Consider the following 15790-nt stretch of genomic DNA (forward strand, 5'->3'; position numbering starts at 1 on the left):
AAACGACCAATGAAAACGCAGGGCATTATCTCAATGCGGATGCGGGAACAGGAGGTACAGGAGGTTTTGTTGTTGTTGTTGTTCCTCGCTTGTTTGGAATGTTTCTCCTTAGTACGAGGATGCGCCCCGTTTTCAAACCACCCACTCAGAATCTAAGGTTGAGTCCTGTCCAGTCAGTTTTCTGTGCGTGCATGGCGTAGAGTGACAGTAACCAATAGCATTGTGTGGAACTGCAGCGTGAAATTTGCTTTGGGGAAGGGGTTACCTGTAGGTAGGAGAGGCAAGTCACAGAGGGATTACAGAAGTTGTACTCCATAGTGTGCATTTTGAAGATGGCTTGCAAAAGAACACTTGAGTTTTCAAACGGACAGCAGAGTGAAGAGGCTATTCATGCGCTGGGAATATCCAGTTATTCCAACACCATGTCCAAGTGAAAACAAACAACTGGTGTCCCCGTTAAATGCATGTTTTAAGAAGATGTCTGAACAGCAGGAAACTTTCATGGAGAATGTTATTCATTGGTTGGACAGGATGGAGTCGGACATCAAAGAGGGGCAAGAGGAGTCTGCCCAAGAAAAAAAAAAGAAGACGAGTGGGAAATAACTCTGTTTCGGTAAGTTTATTTCTGTAGCCTGCTGGCTTTTGTCTTTGACTGCCGCACATTCTGATATGTTCGCATTTCTTTATCTGCTTTATCCCTTAATGTGGTTGAATTTAACTATTGTACTAATTTTGCTTCTACAGGGAATCTGTGCGGAGAATGCTGAAAACAACACGCTCAGATATGATCCACAGACAAGGTAAGACAACGTGTTTTGTTGGTAGGCTATATCATCGCGATTGTTTCATAGTAGTACTTGAAATTCTAAATGAACCATTAATCAATCTTCCTTTCTTCTCCACTTTTTTTCTCTCTCTAGCATCCTGCAAGACCTGTTGAGACTATTCGAAAGAGTTACAGGATGAACCAAGAAGGGAATCTAAAGAACAAAGAGGGGGGCAGGATCGCCGCTCAAATGAAGCAAAGGAAGAGAAGAGTAAGTCAAAACATAATCATTTCCCCGGTAGTTTTTCTCCATTTGCTATTTTCAGTGATCTAATTTTTGTTTTCACTGTGTTTTGCACAAGGCCAGAGCTAGTGTTCTTTAAACTGAGAAAGAGGCTGCCATATGGAAGACCGCATTAGTAGATATGATTTCTGAAGAGGAGGACGCCATCTTGGATGGAAGGCCTGCATGGGTCCTCCAGCCTAGCACAGAGTTGTCTGCACTGTGTGGGGTGCTACAGAATAGACTGGACAAAGACCAGAAATATGTAGTGAATCACCATGCACAAGTTGGTGCGGTTAGATTCACAATGGAGACGACAGAGGATGGGTTGTTTTTGGGAATGCTCAACATTTAGAGTTTCAGTTATGTTCCCAAAAAGCATTTATATTATATACTATGATATTACAGTATATTCAGTTCTAATGTATTCTATTCTATTATATGTTGTACATTGAGATATATATATATATATATATATATATATATATATACACACATATACATATATATATATATATATATATATATATATAAAATTGTCAATTTATATGCCTTATAATTTATATTATACTGTATTTTCTTTATCTATTATGAAATTTGTGTAATTCATTTTTGTTTGACAGACTATCTATACAATCTACCTATGAACACAAAACAACACCACCAATAATAATAATGATAATAATAACAACAATAATGTTAATAATATAAACCATATGAAATCATGTCTGAGGACACACAATGGACCAATGGGGAAGGGTTTTAGAGGAGGGGCAAGACATTGCTCCACCAATCCAAAGTAAGACTTTTGACCAATTGCAGGATACCTGGTGGCCCAAATTGTGAAGCGCAAATGTTCCCCTGCAAGCACCCCCAAGGGATTATTCACCATGGCAACTAAGGGCTCTAGACAGACCCCAAACCTAGTACGTATTAAGGAGTATTCCATGCCGCGTAACAGAGCTGCAAACTGCCGGATACAGCCGATTATCTGTGGAGTATCCAGGGATATACATTATTTCAATTAACCGCTATTTATCATTTTTTGACTGCTTACACTGTGACGTTCAGTAAGCATGATAATGAACAACATATGCAAGATTACTGACTAAGAGTACTCTATATCCTAACTTGAAGCCAAATTGCAAAAATCTTGCTATGCCCAACATCCTGTGAGAGTGCAGGAAAAAAATCAAGGCCTGCAAACAGTTGATGCAGCAGAAGGTGGTAGAACGCAGAGGTGTTCTCATCTGTAGCTAAAACCCATCAGTGAGAAGATCAGACTATATCAGACTAGATCAGGGGGGTATTCCAGAAAGCGGGTTTAGTGAAAACTCAGAGTTCGTTAACTCAGAGCAAGTAGTAAACCTCCTAATAGAAGAGCCTCATGGCTTTGTTTTGCTAGGAGAATGAAGCCATAGGACTCCTCTATCAGGAGGTTTACTACTTGTTCTGAGTTAACTAACTCTGAGTTTTCACTAAACCTGCTTTGTGGAACACCCCCCTGGTTACATATTACCCAGACAACCAAATGCCAATTATTATTATTTTCTTTTTCTATTTTAATTTTTTAAACCAGTTGAGCCTTTATAAGTCACTGATTTAAATTTACTGCAGACCATTAATGGTAAAATCAATGTAGTCTTCAGATCATTTTAGTTTGTTATAAAACTCAGTGCCCTTGGTGAAAAAATACAGAAAACTAAAAATCTAAATGTATGAGCTGAAGTCTCCTATCTGGAAGAGAGTTGCTAAGTATCCGAAGAATCAACCAACGTAGATATTATAAATCAGTCTTATAAATCATGTGGCATGGGAGAAGCACACCTCAGAGATGGAGCACAGTTCTCACTGAAGTTAAGGAGTGCAGAGCTTTTCATACAGTAAGACAAACAAGTCCAAGGACATGTGTGGGAGTTTACAAGATAACTTTCCTCATGGAGCACAGGATACTTTGTGTTCACTCCCCCAGGTGTTACAGACACACAGTTCACTCAGAGGTCTTGTCTTCCACGTAATAAATTCTCATTGTTCTAACACACAGATACATATCGCAGCATATAGTAATTTAGCAAGCACAGATCCCTACTATAGTAATACTTCATCATGACAATAAGTCAGAGGGCACAGGTTCCTTCCAAAAGTTAGAATCATAATGCAAAACAATAGTTTTCCCACAAACGTTTGATGAGAGAATTGTCAGAGGCATCCATCAGCTTAGAGACCATGTGTCTCAGAGGGATATTTCTTCTTAAAAGATAAAATGAATTTTATGAGAGTGAAAAATAAGTTAAGTGAGTGATGTATTTTCTTGCTTCATTGAATAATAGGCTGATATGCCTTTAAACCCACAGATGGATGAATACATGCATCAGTGGAATATGAAAAATCCAGGACTTAAGCTTTATCTTTGAGCACTGATCAAGGCAGTCACAGAACAACCTAGATTCAAAAACTGAAAAGATACTGCACAATTCATTAACTGAGAATCTTTTATTTTTCTTTCATCATGATTGAGCATAAAATTTGAAGGCAAGACAAAAGGAAGAATGAAATATGCTTGAATCAGGAGGTGTATACAGACAGTGCTTAATGCTTAATGAGAGGTTGCAGTTTAGGAACAAAGGATAAAGAGCACTGCAGACAGACATTAGTGAAGGCCAGATCCATCACATATTCCTTTAAGGAAAATTTGGTGATTGAAATTTGTCAAAGAAAATTCTTTTTCCATTATGTTAGTGTTTGGAACATTACGACATTCCATAACACACAATTTAAGTATGTAACATTTGCAGTGGCCTTGTTTTGACACATTTCAGTCCATGCTGGTTGACATGAAACGCACCTGAAATAATCTTTGGAAGACCAAACAAGGCATGGTCTTTTAAAACAAGGAAAAACTTTTCATCTCTAATTCCATAGATTAGTGGACTTAGGCAGCGTGGGGCAATAACAAACACTATGAAATTAGAGTATCTTACATTGATAAACAACATAAAATCAATCTGCATAACTACCATCTCTATATATTGGGTTAAAAATTGAACCAAACACAGGAAGAGTTGACAGGCATGAAGAAGTACTGTTCTGAGACTCTTGTATGTAGATTTCTTATTGTCTGAAGAAGCAGCTCTTGCAGCCATCATAATTTTAATATAGGTGAACACAATAATGACAAACATGCAGATGAAGTATAACTGTAAATGAACAGCTCTTAATTGACTCTGCCAGGTAAATGTTAGCATTATCTCTATACTGCAAACTACAGAGGACTGCATAGTGCTTGATGGGTTGACAGCTATAAACCCAATAAGAGTAAGCAAGGGCATTAGAGAACTGATAGTCCAGATGATCAGAAGACCAATTTTTCTGTTTCTGGAGTTGGAGATGTCAGCATGTCTCAGTGGCATGCAGATAGCTACATAGCGCTCTAGACACATGGCCACCAGTGTCAAAGGAGTACAGTCGTTAAGCCAGTTCATGAGTGTGCAAAGTATACAACATGGAATCATTGGGATAAGATAACTGTAGTAACTCCAAACTACGGCTAAATCAGTCAAAAGCATGAGAAGAGAGTCATTGAAGAGAGTTTGTGCAAACAAAATATACCGAGTATCCTCTCTGAAAACCTCCTTCTTTAGGAAGGTAAAAATCATTATGAAGTTCACATACAGGAAAATCCCAACTAGTACCTGTACAAGCAATATTTTCTCATTTAAAGGTCTTGAGAAGTAAAATCCTGAGTTAATGCTCACATTGCTGTTATTAATTATGCTCTGCATTTTTGCAAAATGTCTCTAACAAATTTTCACATCTCAAAAACTAAAAAGCATAATGCATGTAGTTGAAAAAAGTGTGGAGATAAAGATGAGAACAATAAAACATTATTTGCTAACTCACAATGATGTAAATTGTATTCAACACAGAGAAGAGCATGTGCACACACTAAGACTGATCTATTCTGAAGTGACGTTTGCAATAAGGTTCTCATTTATTTATACCATGTCATGACTTGGAGTGTTTAATTTATTTATTTTTTTGCCTATGCGCAACAGTTGCCATCAAACAGTGAAGTTAACAAAAACAGAATGTGCAGTCATACTACATTCTGTACTGAAAAACAATAAGAGTAGCACTAGTTGCTCAGACGTATAATTATAAATATTCTTTATAATATTTTCAAAAATTTAAACATGAATTTTTTTTCTCTTTGCCCTATGTAGCAACAGTTGTCATTAACTGGGACAGTTAACAGTTAACAAAAAAATAATATGCAAATATACTGCCATTATGTATTATAGTGTGATTGAAAAACAATAACAACAGCACTGATTGATCAGTTTGTTGCCTTATTAGTTGTCTTCGAAACGTACGGTGTTTACACAATACCTGAGTTGTACTAGTAAATGAAACAGTTCTCACATTTTTTTAGAAATGTTAAGCATCACTGTCTATCAGTGCAGAAGTCTGCTCCATGAAAGTTAACACACACTTCATTGATGTCCATAGGGAAATTCTCCTTTGCGTTTATCCCATCCTAACTCCTCACTAGCAGTAGGTAGCTGCCAGAAAACAACGGTGGACCAACTTCAAATTTGGGCCAGTGTCTTGGTAGGAGTATCTGATGCCTTTCATACATGTCTTTGGCTGTGGAAGGAAACCCACACAAACAAGGCGGGAGTGCACAACCTCCATGCAGATGTAGCCGATGTGTAAATATAATACGTTTTTATTTCACCTTTGTTGTTTTTCTGTATACACGTGCTTATGTATATGTTTGTCTTTTGGGGAGCTTTTATTTTATCTATTGTAATTTTATTTTGTGACCTCTGACATCTTGTGACGTTACTTTGTAAATTCGCGGGTTTCTCCTTAGTCGACTGGACGCTGTAATGAGGAGAGGTAGGTTTACACCGGTACTCATGCTGATAGTATGGTAAAGCGGGGGTAGAAATGCTAAACGGAAGCGAAAATCTTACCTTGAACAGGTGACAGATGCTGTTTTTTTGTTGATGTAATATTCATTTTGTGTGCATGTTAATTTTCTTTATTATTTATGGTGTACAGTACTTCTACATAGAATGCTAGTCTCCGGTCTCGGTCTCGGGCTAGGCTAGCGGAACGCGTGTTTGGTCTACCATGCGGTCTAATTTTCTGTTTCGCTCCTCTGTTAGAGACACATACATGTAGATGATCACTTGAAGTTTTTGTACTGCTGTTTTTGTGTGTCACACTGGTCTGTAAGCTCCCCCTTTTTGTTATTTTGTCGTGTAAATTTATTTTGTATTATTAATCTTGTTTTTCCATAAGCATAGTGTATATTTTGCTATAACTTCATATTCTTGTTGAACTTTAATATTAGCTCTTAGCATTTAAAAGAAACATTCGCGGGTTTCTCCTCAGTCAACTGGATGCTGTAATGAGGAGAGAGACACATAGATTTAGACGATCGCTTGAAGTTTTTGTACTGCTGTTTTTGTGTGTCACACAGTCGGCTGGACGCTGTAAAAAGGACAGAATAAATCCTGCCCCTTGGTTGGTCAACCAGAGATTGTCTTCTTATTATACATAATATACAACACAACGAGTTCTAACAGTGTCAGACCAGACCGGTCACACAGACAGCAACCATAACCATAACCATGACTACAAACCCAGAAGTTCATTCTTGCAAGGTCTTGGTGCTAACCAGTACACCATTATGCTGCTTCTGGGCTTGTCTGGTACTTCTTCCTTTCTCAGCCAGTGAAGGTCACTGAAGGTCAAGCAGGTATGTAGTTGAGGATAGAGCTTTGTGAAGAGCAATAACCTGTGAGCACATTTTGTTGCTTGACATTACTACACAACTTGCTGTATGGAGTTTATTTATGCTGAGAGCAGCCTGCTCCATTTCATGTTTAAGATACTCCAGCATGCTGATATCTGGAAACTGTGGAATACGTGCAAGTGAAGTAAACTCACCACCATGTTCCTGAAACCATACTGAAATTTCAGTCTGCTGTTGTGTGTGCTTGGAAACATCACTGTACACTGTGTATTCGGAATGTAAACCTATGTAATTTTGAGGGCACTTAATATGTAATGGAAAATGAACATTTTTGGTGAATAATACAGAAAACCAAAAATCTGCGATTAAATACTGTCTGATGTATCCAAGAGTTATAATGAGCCCATATGTCTCAAAGAGTTCAAACATATTTGAATGAAAGTGAAAAAGAAGTGCTTAATTTCTTGTTTGCAGCACATGGTATCAAGTCACATAGTCAGTGGGATGCACACTATATGCTTTTAGACCGAGGGATATAGAAGTGGATTAAAGCACAACAAAGGGAAAAAAAATCCAACTCTACAAAAATTTACCCATTAGCATGATCAAGTCGATGACAGAATAAAGCTGATTTTGAAAACAAGCTCTCAAAATGCCATGAAATTCAGCAGATGCAGAAATTTTCTTCAGCTACTGTTTATCTGTCTCTTAGACTTGATGTATGTTTGACTGTATGTCTTGTCAAAGGCTTGAAAAACAAGGCTTGTGAAGTCTTGATGTTGAAGACATTGGTGGAACTTAGAGGGGTGCTCATCTGCAACTAAAACACATCTGTGACCAGGTGTCCATTCTGGGATTTCTAGAATGGGTGTGACTGACATTGGTTGTATAACGACTCTCAAAGCTATTTACCTCATTAATACCGTCTGTTGTAAAATTCAGTCAAAGAACAGCTGTGTCCTTTGATTCCTCTGCTTGTTTCATGTACGCACCCATGACCTTGTGGCTCATTGAAGAAGTAATCTGTTTTTTGTGGACAGGGTGGTCTAGAAATAATCTGACCATTGTGGTTACGGTATTTTAGTTCGGAATGCCAAAAACCAAATTGTCAGCAGAATTTATACATTATTTCAATGAACCAGTATATATCATGTTTTGGCTGCTTACACTGTGACATTCAATAAGCATGATAATGAACAACCTATGCAAGATTACTGACTAAGAGTACTCTATATCCTAATTTGATGCCAAATTGCAAAAACCTTGCTATGCCCAACATCCTGTGAGAGTGCAGGAAAAAAATCAAGGCCTGCAAACCATTGATGTAACAGAAGGTGGTAGAACGCAGAGGTGTTCTCATCTGTAGGTAAAACCCAGTGAGAAGATCAGACTAGATCAGGTTACATATTACCCAGACAACCAAATGCTAGCGACAAATATTATTTTCTTTTTCTATTTTAATTTTTTAAACCAGTTGAGCCATTGAAAACTACTGATTTAAATTTACGGCAGACCGTTAGTGATAAAATCAATGTAGTCTTCAGATCGTTTTATTTATAAAAATTAGTATCTTTGGTGAAAAAATACAGAAAACTAAAAATCTAAATGTATGAGCTGAAGTCTCCTATCTGGAAGAGAGTTGCTAAGTATCCGAAGAATCAACCAACGTAGATATTATAAATCAGTCTTAAAAATCATGTGGCATGGGAGAAGCACACCTCAGAGATGGAGCACAGTTCTCACTGAGGTTAAGGAGTGCAGAGCTTTTCATACAGTAAGACAAACAAGTCCAAGGACATGTGTGGGAGTTTACAAGATAACTTTCCTCATGGAGCACAGGATACTTTGTGTTCACTCCCCCAGGTGTTACAGACACACAGTTCACTCAGAGGTCTTGTCTTCCACATAATAAAGTCTCATTGTTCTAACACACAGATACATATCGCAGCATATAGTAATTTAGCAAGCACAGGTCCCTACTACCATAGTAATACTTCATCATGACAATAAGTCAGAAGGCACAGGTTCCTTCCAAAAGTTAGAATCATAATGCAAAACAATAGTTTTCCCACAAACGTTTGATGAGAGCATTGTCAGAGGCATCCATCAGCTTAAATGAGACCATGTGTCTCAGAGGGACATTTCTCCTTGAAAGGTAAAATGAATTTTATGAGAGTGAAAAATAAGTTAAGTGAGTGATGTATTTTCGTGCTTCATTGAATAATAGGCTGATATGCCTTTAAACCAGGGGTCACCAACCTTTTTGAAACTGAGAGCTACTCCAAGGGTACTGAGTAATGCAAAGGGCTACCAGTTTGATAGTACACTTCTGAAAGAACAAAGTTGCACGGTTTACCTTTAATTTTATATTATTATTAATGATATTCTACGTGAAGACACTGATCACGTTAATGATTCATCACAATAATTATTTAGAATGATTCAACAAGGTAGGAAACAGACTTAAATAAACACAGCACAATTAAATAAAATTTTAGACTGAGCTCGTTGGTGATTAGTGCTATTTTTGGAACTGGCCTGCGGGTGACTGATGTGGTCCCTGCGGGCGACCTGGTGCCCGCGGGCACCATGTTAGTGACCCCTGCTTTAAACCCACGGATGGATGAATACATGCATATCAGTGGAATATGAAAAGTCCAGGACTTAAGCTATATCTTTGAGCACTGATCAAATCGGTCACAGAACAACGTAGATACAAAAACTGAACAGATACTGCACAATTCATTAATTGAGAATCTTTTATCTTTCTTTCATCATGATTGAGCATAAAATTTGAAGGCATAACAAAAGGAAGAATGAAATATGCTTGAATCAGGAGGTGTATACAGACAGTGCTTAATGAGAGGTTGCAGTTTAGGAACAAAGGATAAAGAGCACTGCAGACAGACATTAGTGAAGGCCGGATCCATCACATATTCCTTTGAGGAAAATTTGGTGATTAACATTTGTTAAAGAAAATACTTTTTTCCGTTATGTTAGTGTTTGGAACATTACCATATTCCATAACACATTTCAAGTATATAACATTTGCGGTGACCTATCGTGGTTGACATGAAACGCACCTGAAATAATCTTTGGAAGACCAAACAAGGCATGGTCTTTTAAAACAAGGAAAAACTTTTCATCTCTAATTCCATAAATTAGTGGACTTAGGCAGCGTGGGGCAATAACAAACACTATGAAATTAGAGTATCTTACATTGATAAACAACATAAAATCAATCTGCATAACTGCCATTTCTATATATGGGGTTAAAAATTGAACCAAACACAGGAAGAGTTGACAGGCATGAAGAAGTACTGTTCTGAGACTCTTGTATGTAGATTTCTTATTGTCTGAAGAAGCAGCTCTTGCAGCCATCATAATTTTAATATAGGTGAACACAATAATGACAAACATGCAGATGAAGTATAACTGTAAAAGTATTGCTCTCAATTGAGCCTGCCAGGTAAATGTTAGCATTACCTCTACACTGCACACAACATAAGACAGCAGAATGTTAGATGGGTTGACAGCTAGAAATCCAAACAGACTAACAAATGATGTTATAGAACTGATAGTCCAGATGATCAGAAGACCAATTTTTCTGTTTCTGGAGTTGGAGATGTCAGCATGTCTCAGTGGCATGCAGATGGCCACATAGCGCTCTAGACACATGGCCACCAGTGTCAAAGGAGTACAGTCGTTAAGCCAGTTCATGAGTGTGCAAAGTATACAACATGGAATCATTGGGATAGGGTAACTGTAGTAACTCCAAACTACGGCTAAATCAGTCAAAAGCATGAGAAGAGAGTCATTGAAGAGAGTTTGTGCAAACAAAATATACCGAGTATCCTCTCTGAAAACCTCCTTCTTTAGGAAGGTAAAAATCATCAGGAAATTCACATATAGGAAAATCCCAACTAGTACCTGTACAAGCAATATTTTCTCATTTAACGGTCTTGAGAAGTAAAGTCCTGAGTTAATGCTCACATTGCTGTTATTAATTATGCTCTGCATTTTTGAAAAAAATTCATTTCAAAAACTAAAAAGCATAATGCATGTAGTTGAAAAAAATGTGAAGATAAAAATGAGAACAATAAAACATTATTTGTTTACTCACAATGATGTAAATTGTATTCAACACAGAGAAGAGCATGTGCACACACTAAGAATGATCTATTCTGAAGTGATGTTTGCAATAAGGTTCTCATTTATTTATACCATGTCATGACTTGTGGGTGTTTTATTTATTTATTTATTTTTTGCCTTTGCGCAACAGTTGCCATCAAACAGTGAAGTTAACAAAAAAAAGTGCAGTCATACTATATTCTGTACTGAAAAACAATAAGAGCAGCACTAGTTGCTCAGACGTATAATTATAAATATTCTTTATAATATTTTCAAAAATTTAAACATGAATTTTTTTTCTCTTTGCCCTATGTAGCAACAGTTGTCATTAACTGGGACAGTTAACAGTTATCAAAAAAATAATATGCAAATATACTGCCATTATGTATTATAGTGTGGTTGACAAACAACATTAGCCGCATTGATTGATCAGTTTGTTGCCTTATTAGTTGTATTCGAAATGTACAGTGTTTGCATAATACCTGAGTTGTAAGAGTAAATAAAACGGTTCTCATGTTTTTTAGAAACGTTAAGCATCACTGTCTATCAGTGCAGAAGTCTGCTCCATGAAAGTTAACACACACTTCATTGATGTCCATAGGGAAATTCTCCTTTGCATTTATCCCATCCTAACTTCTTACTAGCAGTAGGTCGCTGCCAGAAAACAACTGTGGACCAACTTCAAATTTGGGCCAGTGTCTTGGTAGGAGTATCTGATGCCTTCCATACATGTCTTTGGCTGTGGAAGGAAGCCCACACAAACAAGGGGGGAGCGCACAACCTCCATGCAGACAGCAAACATAACCAGGATTACAAACCCAGAAGCTCATTCTTGCAAGGTCCTGGTGATAAATAAAAACTGTCTGATGTATCCAAGAGTTATAATGAGCCCATATGTCTCAAAGAGTTCACTTCTCGTTTTAGGATCAAACATATTTGAATGAAAGTGAAAAAGAAGTGCTTAATTTCTTGTTTGCAGCACATGGTATCAAGTCACATAGTCAGTGGGATGCACACTATATGCTTTTAGACTGAGGGATATAGAAGTGGATTAAAGCACAACAAAGGGGGAAAAATCCAACTCTAAAAATATACCCATTAGCATGATCAAGTCAATGACAGAATAAAGTTGATTTTGAAAACAAGCTCTCAAAATGCCATGAAATCTAGCTGATCATTCCCTAGTAAAAACATACTGTGAGATTTGCGAATTCAGAATCCATCATTTTCCTTTGGTCATGGTTATATATGCAGCTTTGCATTGATAAACCAGCTGGTATAAAATATGTTGTTTATGGAATGATAAGCTGCACACAAATAATACTTGAATAATGGCTGACGCTGAGTAACAAAAAAGGAAGAATTTGATTATTAATATTTCCTTAAAAAGACACTTTTTCATTATAGTTAATGCTTGTAGGGAGCAATAAGATATGCCTTAACTGATTTTAAAAATGTACAATTTGTAGTGGTCTTATCTTGACATGTTTTAGTGTACACTGATTAGCATCAAAAAATGCTGAAATCAGTTTTGGAAGTCCAAACAATATGTTTTGTTTTAAAACAAGAACAAATTTTTCATCTCTTAGTCCATAAATCAATGGACTTAGACATCGTGGAGCAATAAGAAACACTATGAAATTAGAGTATCTTACATTGACAAACAGCATAAAATCAATCTGCATAACTGCCATTTCTATATATGGGGTTAAAAATTGAACCAAGCATAGGAAGAGTTGACAGGCATGGAGAAGTACTGTTCTGAGACTCTTGTATGTAGATTTCTTATTGTCTGAAGAAGCAGCTCTTGCAGCCATCATAATTTTGATATAGGTGAACACAATGATGACAAACATGCAGATGAAGTATATCTGTAAAAGAGCTGCTCTTAACTGAGCCTGCCACGTTAATACTAACAGCATTTCTACAGTGCACACTGCAGAAGACAGTATAACGCTATGTGGGACCACAGCTATAAACCCAATAAGAGTAAGCAAGGGTATTACAGAGCTGACAGACCAAATGATGAGAAGACCAGTCAGTCTGTTTCTGGTGTTGGAGATATCAGCATGTCTCAGTGGCATGCAGATAGCCACATAGCGCTCCAGACACATGGCCACCAGTGTCAAAGGAGTACAAACATTAAGCCAGCTCATAACTGTGGAAAATATACAACATGGAATCACTGGGATAGGGAGCTTATAATAACTCCCGAGTAAAGCCAAGTCAGTTATCACCATAAGGACAGTATCGTTGAAGAGAGTTTGTGCAAACAAAATGTATCTAGTATCCTCTCTGAAAATTTCCTTTTTCAGAAAGGTAAAAAACATTGACAAATTGACATACAGAAAAATCCCAACTAGTACCTGTACAAGCAATATTTTCTCACTTAAGGGTCTCAAGGAGGAAAATCCCAAATTAATGCTCACATTGCTGTTATTAATTGTGCTCTGCATTTCTGTAAAAAGGTCAATAATAGAGTTTCACATTCCAAAGATTAAAAAAGGAAAAAAATGAAAGCAATTCACTCACATTCATGTAAACAGGTGTTGAAGTAAATTAAATCACATCAAGAAATAAAAGAACTTACAGATACAAATATTGTCTGTACAACCATTGGGCTATGTGTCCCTTTTATACTATTTTGAAATAGCTGAAAGTGGGTGGTCTTAGATTTGCCCTTGCGACAACTGTTGTGGTTGGCAGGAGTGGTAAAAAGCATGTGTTGGTAATGCGGCTTTTAGAATGCACAAAGTATCCTCGTTAATAATTCAAAGGACTTATTTAGATTACTGCTAAAAAGACAACGCTTGAATAAGTATAGTTCTTGAATTAAGGTGGCATCCACTGCACTGTTCACAGATCAAGTTTTGACACAACTAAAGTTCACAGAAACTACACATGTACACAAATTGCAGCTTTGCAAAATGGATGTTTCACAGTTAGAAAAAAAAATCCTCGAAGACTTATCCCTGACCATTTTCATTGTCCTAGACAGGACTGAAAGCGCTGTGTATTTAATTTTGAGAAAATGATGATCCTGTCCTGTAATTTTTTAATATGGTAAATTTTAACTTCGTCTTGCTGTCAAGTATTTGCAATATGAATTTGAAAAATCCTAACAAGTTAAACCATAAAGTGAACTAAAGTGAATTTCTGCAGACTAATTGCACAATACTGTGTAGAAAACTAGGCCTGCAGGAAACAGAGTATTTTGTTATATTACAGTCTCTGAGTATGTACTGAGATATCAGCAGATCTTCATCTCCACAGCGATTTTCATGTTAAACAGTAAAGAACTCTTTGTTCTAAGAGATGGCAGTATCATTCGTAGAACACTAAAAGCAATGCCATCTGAGGAGCACCAAGTATTAAAATGGGATGCTTTTTATTGTTGGAAATGTTGTAATTAAAAATTGTTTTCTTCATTTACTTATTGTGTATTGATGAGTAGGTGAGTAGGTAGGGGCCACAAGTGAAATCATGGGCTCCTTAACATTTTGATTGCCATTTGGAACGCCATTTGTTATAATGTACGTTTCGTAGTAGACAGTAAGAAATCGGTAAACCCAAAGTGGATTTATGGATGTTTGCTGGGGCATAGGAAATTTTCATCACTTGATAGCTGACGTGAAATTCTCCTTCTGACAAGTTCGTCAGCGGGGAAAAATGTTTTGCTTAGAGGAGTATGAGGACATGCCCCCATCACGCCGACTGATGAGTAGAGAGAAGCATAGAGGGGGAGAGAGAGAGAGAGAGAGAGAGAGAGAGAGAGAGAAGCACACAGTGCAAAAGAGAATTAGTTTGATAATGCTTCTACACAACAACACCAACAACAACAGCAAAAACAACAACAACAACAACAACAACAATAATAATAATAATAATAATAATAATAATAATAATAGTAATAATAATAATGATGATGATGATGATACAGACTTTTGTCAGACACACTGTTTGAATCAGTGCAGTAGTACTGTAAACCTTTAGCCTGGTGCACTGATTCATATTAGTAAACACCCCCAGTTACTCATGTCTGTATAAGTGTTTCATCCTAGGATGAGGGTGATCATTCAGAATGGATTTTAAATGATCAACATTTATCTTATTTCTCTTACTGTACGTTCACACTGAGAGCAGCGAGAGCATTAAAATTCACTCAAGCCGCCCTGCCAACAACGCTATCGAACACTGTGGACGCTCTGACGTTGATGAGATAGGTGGGTACTTGTTTAAAGGGGCTGAAAGGCAAACAAACGTGTCGACCAATATCTGCAGACTGACCACAAGTAGGGTACAAGTTAACTCATGAAATCTTTTAAATGTGAAGCTGAGAAATTCATCGATTAAGGAAAGAAATGAACAATTATAATGACAAATTTGGTAACAAAATAAACTAACGAAATAAATTGTAAGCCATAATTGTAAGCCATTTGTGTGGTGTGACTTTTGCAGTGATGCTAAGTGCTACCATGCTAACAATGCTAAGTAAAATTACATGTTTGGCGGGAACAAAAGTTTACAAGATTGTGTTCTCTAGAATTCTCTAGTGGGGAGCACTTCTAAATTCCAACTGGTTGCCGCCGAACCGTGTCATATCTCATTACCATAAATTTAACCAAACTTCAACTTTATTCTGATGCTCAAACTGCCCTTGCCACGGCGCTCCTCACTGCACCGCTCTTTGCCTCTTAAAGACGCTGGCTCACATAGAAAATGAATGACTTCCGGTTGCTTTGACGTTCTTGCCACTCTCAGTGTGAGAGTACAATTCGGGGTTGGGTAGACCTAAGCCATTCTCTGAAAATGCACCTCACATCATAATAAAGCCCCCAGAACC

General features: G+C 37.2%; 3 protein-coding genes across 3 annotated transcripts; all 3 read right to left on the minus strand.

Moving 5' to 3' along the window:
* Positions 1 to 3823: 3823 nt before the first annotated feature.
* LOC115815112 (odorant receptor 131-2-like) lies at positions 3824 to 4831 on the minus strand. Its single transcript, XM_030778076.1, has one exon. The coding sequence runs from the start codon at positions 4829 to 4831 to the stop codon at positions 3824 to 3826; it is 1008 nt and encodes a 335-aa protein (XP_030633936.1).
* Positions 4832 to 9849: 5018 nt separating this feature from the next.
* On the minus strand, positions 9850 to 10836 carry LOC115815114 (odorant receptor 131-2-like). Its single transcript, XM_030778077.1, has one exon. The coding sequence runs from the start codon at positions 10834 to 10836 to the stop codon at positions 9850 to 9852; it is 987 nt and encodes a 328-aa protein (XP_030633937.1).
* A 751-nt stretch (positions 10837 to 11587) lies between these two features.
* Positions 11588 to 13403, minus strand: LOC115815115 (odorant receptor 131-2-like). Its single transcript, XM_030778078.1, has 2 exons — positions 12519 to 13403; positions 11588 to 11686 (listed from the first exon to the last, which is right to left on the minus strand). The coding sequence occupies exons 1-2, from the start codon at positions 13401 to 13403 to the stop codon at positions 11588 to 11590; spliced, it is 984 nt and encodes a 327-aa protein (XP_030633938.1).
* Positions 13404 to 15790: the final 2387 nt, after the last annotated feature.

Source organism: Chanos chanos, chromosome 6, assembly GCF_902362185.1.
Source record: "Chanos chanos chromosome 6, fChaCha1.1, whole genome shotgun sequence".
Taxonomy (NCBI): Eukaryota; Metazoa; Chordata; class Actinopteri; order Gonorynchiformes; family Chanidae; genus Chanos; species Chanos chanos.